Source organism: Pangasianodon hypophthalmus, chromosome 16 (assembly GCF_027358585.1).
Source record: "Pangasianodon hypophthalmus isolate fPanHyp1 chromosome 16, fPanHyp1.pri, whole genome shotgun sequence".
NCBI classification, from domain to species: Eukaryota; Metazoa; Chordata; class Actinopteri; order Siluriformes; family Pangasiidae; genus Pangasianodon; species Pangasianodon hypophthalmus.
The window spans coordinates 8572947-8579022 of record NC_069725.1 but is presented as its reverse complement, the minus strand read 5'-3'; the positions used below and the strand labels follow the sequence as shown (position 1 = coordinate 8579022).

The window sequence follows — 6076 nt, the reverse complement described above, 5'->3', positions numbered from 1 at the left end:
AAACCTGCAAAATGCTACACCAATACCCTACTGCAGAGCATGTTACTGACATGATATGCACATTATTAAAGGGGAAAATATCTGTGCAAACCAAATATTAAATATTTTATATTATTACTGCGCTGTATATATTATATATTGCAGTATATACCGTATTAAAAATGCAAATTTGTTTTTTGAAAAATATGAAGAAATTGAAATGCAGTTTCAGTTTGTAATGCCGCACAATCCAGTTTTATTTCTATCTGTGCCATTATCTATCTGCACCTCAGACTGTTCATTTTACATCCCCACAAGCATCTGATTCCACACATCCTGCCATTTTACTGGGATCCATATGTTTCTATGTCTTGCATTTAATCCCATGCGCCACACACACTTGCTCTCACCCTGTATTAATATCTCACACTTGCCAGTGAGGTTACTGCAGTGATGCAGAGTAGTGGGAGGTGTCTTCAATGCTGGGTGGTAATAGGGTGAAGACAAATAAGCTCTTCTGGCCAACAGACAGCACTGGAACTAGAAACAATGAATAACTGGTTTTAGCATATTTATCACTCTAGGTCAGGGTTATGAAGGAACTGGGTGAGATGGAAATTACCAAAAAAAAAAAAAAGAAGAAGAAGTGTCTATAAGACTCTAATAGGACTAAATGGCTATAAGACTTTTTTTTTACTAATTTATTTTATTCTATTATAATTCTTTTTTTATTTTACAGTTAATAATAGGCAATAAAAGCTATAAAATAAAACCTGAGCTATAAAATAAAACCTGAGCTAATGGGTTAACTTGGCCTTTTTTTTTTTTACTCTACAATAGTTTGAGTGCTGATTTGTTTTTGGTTTTTTTTGTAATTTTTTTATTTAGAAAAAAATAATATATGATCCAGAATTTATAATTATTTTTATACAAACAATTTTTTTAATATTATCTGTTTTGTTATTTGTTTTGCTTTGCTTTACTGTCTTTTGCCTTTTTTTTTTTGTCAGTTCATAATAGGCAATTATAGGCATAATAGACCCTGGGCACATGGGGTTACTTGGGCTGATTTTTTTATATATATATATATATATATATATATTTTTATATTTATACATATATATATATATATATATATATATATATATATACTCTGTAGTAGTTTGAGGTAATCGATAATGTATTTTTGTCGGGGGAAGTAATTTCAAAATTTCAAAAACAAAATAGAAAGTGAGCCTCACAGTGAAAGAGTTTGAATATGTCTGCTCTAAGATGATGAGCTTTAACTATATTTACTGATTAACGGGAAACAAGTAGAACTTTTTCTACTTATTGCAATTATAGATATTTGCTGCCAACCAGTCTAGTCCTTCTTCTTATTCATTTCTATGCCTGAAATACCCTTAAAATATACTTCAAAAAGGAAGGAAGCTATAAAAGAGAAACTATTTCAGACATTTGACCTTGCTGTCACCGTGATCCTGTTTGGATCGATTCCAAAATCTAATCTAGTTCATCTGCTGGTTACAGTGATAATTCCATATAAATCCTACAAACATTCAATCACTTGTTCTTGAGATATCATGAGAATCTCAGGAGGGTACATGGACAATGCAAAAACATAATGACTCCACCACCTAGTGGCAAAGCATAAAAAAGTGCCTACTTGCCACCAGTGAAGTGATATGAACTGTCTAAACATCACTTATACATGACTTGCTCTCCTATTAACTGTCAGGGTTGATGTGTACAGGAGGGTAGTAAGCTTTCCCTGACTGAATGACACTCAACTCAGTTACAGTCACAGTGACCTCAGATATTAAAGTGTATGATGAATGCACTGTGTAAATCTTCTTCAATATCAAAGCACAGAATGGCATTACTAGTCAAGAACAAAATACCAACTCCTACTGTTTGCACTGTTCTAACGCCTTGCATAAGTATTCCCCCTTGATGTTTTCCACATTTTGTAGTGTTACAACCCTGGAACTGAAAATGATTTAACCACTTGATTTAATATGTCTAACATATGACGGTGCATTTTTTTGTGACACAAAGATTAATTAAACAAAAATGCACTCCTGAGTAATACTTGGTAGAACCATCTTTAGCTGCAATTGCAAATGCAGGTCTTCTGGGATGCCTCTTTACCAGTTGTGCACATCTGGATCCTGATAAGTGTCCTATGGTGGCTCAAAAATGACCAAAAAAATTCTCTCCTTCTTTTTTTCCCCTCTGAGAAGACCTCCCTGGGTCTTTATATCATGATTTTGGTTTTGGTTTCAGTGTTGGCCTGCTGTCGTCTGTAAACTTCTGCAACCTCCACAAAAGGAACAATACAATATAAAGTACATGTTACAAAAATAGCACCTAATTACAAGAATTAAAAAGGGTATAAAATCTGAAAGCAGTACAATGCCATGGACTGAAGGCTTAGGCAGATAAATGAACCAGTTTAAAATATTGTTTCTGTTCAACAGCGACTAACTTGCGTTTAAAGTTTACTGTATTTTGTGTAGAATACTGTCCTGCTCTGGAAACTATAATGACCAAACAGTATCATCTTTTATTAAAGGTTTAGACCAAACCATTCTTACTGACTTTACTGGTTGTGCATAATTATGTAATCATACAGAAAACATTTACATAACCAGACATTATGGGAGAACTTTCTAAATTGTGATGGCTTCTCATGGTTTACAATTTTTTAAATATTGCTCATTAGTGCCACAGCTCTGTGTTGGTGTCTTTAGAGCAGAAGGGCAAGAATGAAATAAAGATAGAACAGATGGCTTATGTTTATTTAGTGGCAGTTTAATTAGTTTTGTCCACCTTGCTCAAGTGCTCAACAGTGACTCCCCAGTAGCCATGAAATTTAAGCCCAGAGGCAGTGACAGTATTTTGTCAACAATAACAATGTTGCAATACACTGTAAAGCATAACAGCACATATCAATGCTGCATATCATATTTTTGATGCATTGGAACAGAAGTATCTCAAACTGACAACTGAGATTTTAAATATTCAGATATTAAAGAGCTGACATTAATTTAAAAAATTTATTTCATTCTGCTGCTTGCTGCACTAAAAATGTATACCATATGGCCAACAGTTTGTCTGACCACCACACCCATATGTGCTTTTTGAAAATCCCATTCCGGATTTAGTCCCCCTTTGCTGTTATAATAACCTCCACTCCTCTGGGAAGACTTTCCACTAGATTTTGGAGCGTGGCTGTGGGGATTTCTACTCATTCAGCCACAAGAGCATTAGTGAGATTAGGCACTGACGTCAGACAAGGAGGCTTGGGGCGCAGTCAGCATTCTAGTGCATCCTAAAGGTGTTCAGTGGGGTTGAGGTCAGGGCTCTGTGCAGGCCACTTAACTTCTTCCACATCAGCCTCGGCCACATCATGTCTTCACAGAGCTCGCTTTGTGCACAGAGGCATTGTAATGCTGGAATGTTTGGGCTCAACCGCTTAGTTCCAGTGAAGCGAAATTGTCAAATATATCCTATATAACTGTGTGCTTCCAACTTTGTCACAACAGTTTGGGGAAGAACCACATATGGGTGCAATGGTCAGGTGTCCACGTACTTTTAGCCACATAGTGTAGATATGTTAAATGATTTTGGGGGGGAAAAAAAATCTAGATCTGCAGTAGGCTTAACGTGTGTGTGTGTGTGTGTGTGTGTGTGTCAATTATTCGACATATAACTGAACTAAGCACTTCTGGTTTTCATTAATGACTCTGAAGATACATTTTTATTTGTTTATTTCCCGTTTACAAAAAAAATATGTTATTGAGAGACCAATATTTTTAAAAAATCCAAACAAAACAAAATAACATGCAACATTTAGTGTATTTAAAATCAAGTAGTGGGACAGACTTGGTTACCTTATTAACAATGCCAAAGCATACAAATAAAACAAGCAACTAAATACAAACAGAATATGTACATATACATTACAAACACATTAAAAATAAAGAGCTTTTATACAATTTCAACATTCCAACTCTAATCCACCATTGCCCTGCAATGTCCGAATATACAGGTTACATTTAATTCAGACAAACTCCATGAAACCTGAGGTTCTATACCTTACTTCATCACATCAAGTCATAACAGCCTGCGAAACATCATCAAAAGTACACACACAAACCTAAATTTTAAAAACCTCACACCAGATGTATTACCAGAGTGTACCTCATAACAGTATGGTAGAATCATGGAATGGCTGTTCAATTTAGAAAGGAAATGTTTAAAACCTTTTTAAAAATTAAATAATGTTGGGAAAGCATTAATAATCTGAAACGGAAAATGTTCTCAAGCATAAATGCAGACTTGCGTGTAAAATGTATAATATGACCAATCAGGCCATTTGTTTTACATGGATGGAGCACATGTGGGTCTCAACAAAGTGGTCGCGTAAAAGTCAAACGAACTCATCTAAGTGATGGGATCTGCCAGACATAAAAGCAGTTTCACAGACCGATCCTTAAACACTGGCTGGCTATGGCAACATAAATACAAACAAAATAAATTTGCAAATAAAAATATAAGGATTACATGGCAACAGTTTCCAAAGAATAGTTAGGCCCAGAAATGGGTTGATGCACTTGCAATAATAATGAAGAAAAAGAGTCTTTAAATGTATGGCTAAAAACAAAGCTAAAAGGAAGAAATGGAAATGAATGCAATACTGTGCGTAGAAATTTTCACATTACAGTTTCTCTGCCTACAGCATTACACTGCAAATAAGCACATTATGAAGTACCACTGCATGTCTTCAGGGATATCAGGATGTCAAACCATGCGAAATGGGACAAAGACTTGTACATACAGCTTTTTTTCTTTCTTTCTTCAGAATGTGTCTTGGAAAACAAATAATGGCTTTACAGGAAACACACAGGGGGGAAAAATCAGCACATCAGAAATCCAGACAAACATAAGCAAAAAGCTTCATCTAGGCTGATGGATTATCAGCAATTACATTCATCCCATTAATAAAATCAATATAGATAAAGTTAGTAAAAGCAATGCAGAATAACAGTTAAAAAAGCTATTATGTGCAATTCTGGTTCAAGCAAGCATTCTCTTTCATTCATAACCTGCTCCCTTGTTTCATTCTTGTTCTCTTTGTGCAATGCTGAATGTGCAGGTGGGTTTGACAATATATTCAGCATCAACAGTAATCTCCCTTTAGCAGCCAGAAAATAACCATGTTACGTTTCAGTAACAGTCAAAGACAGTAAACCATTGACTGAAGTCCATCAACAAGTACCGTTGCATACATAATATAGGTTTTAGTGAGGTATTTAATAAAAAAGAGCTTTACAGGGAGTAAAGTAACATTAACTAAGCATTTTGTATTTACAATTTACACAAATTGTACATTGTGATGAAGCCTCTGGACTTTCATTAATGACTTTCATTTGTATCACATCATGCACAGTGTTTACAGCTCATTCTGGGGTTTTCTGCCCATTTGTCTAGGTTAAAAGGCTTAGTACACTATAATGCAATTATTTGTGCAATTTGCTGATATGTGTTTATGTCCTCACACAGCCTGCTGTTCATACCTACATTAATAGCAGGAAGATGAGTCAAGTGCTTGCCCCCAAACTATCCTGGCCCAACTGACAGGCTCTCAGCACCATGGCTCTCTATGGCACCTCCCTCTGTGTAGACTGTCACTCCTCTGCCAGGCGCTCCTCATCAGCTCCAGCGCCTCCCTGCACCTCTTCTGCACCAGCTCGTCTGATACACCCTTACGAGCCAGAGAGACCTGAGCAACAGAGACAAGGAGATGACGATTTGAAAAACGTTATTAGATCCGAGAAAAGAACTTGTGCAAATATTATTTTGACTTAATACCTTGAAAATCAAGAGTTATGTCATTATTTTGACCTCAAGGAAAATTCAACCTAAATGGCTTGCATATTAATCTGTACTGCAATCTTCAAGATTTATTGTTGGAACGAAATTCCGAGTTGAACTTCTTTCATCTATTTTCACATTTGGTAATGGTTTCGTACATTACCCAGAATTCCATTCAACTACCTGCTCAAACAGGTAAGTTTCAAATCTACAACAA

At 35.7% G+C, this 6076-nt stretch overlaps 1 protein-coding gene across 3 annotated transcripts in view; it reads right to left on the bottom strand.

The window, feature by feature from the left end:
- Positions 1-3735: 3735 nt before the first annotated feature.
- Positions 3736-6076, bottom strand: part of plekhm2 (pleckstrin homology domain containing, family M (with RUN domain) member 2) — a 15519-nt gene continuing 13178 nt past the window's right edge. For all 3 annotated transcript variants that reach the window (XM_026920813.3, XM_053240589.1, XM_053240590.1), the window contains one exon: positions 3736-5767. In XM_026920813.3, coding sequence (XP_026776614.3) covers positions 5630-5767 — 138 coding nt within the window. In that variant the 3' untranslated portion in view covers positions 3736-5629. The remainder of the gene's footprint in view (positions 5768-6076) is intronic.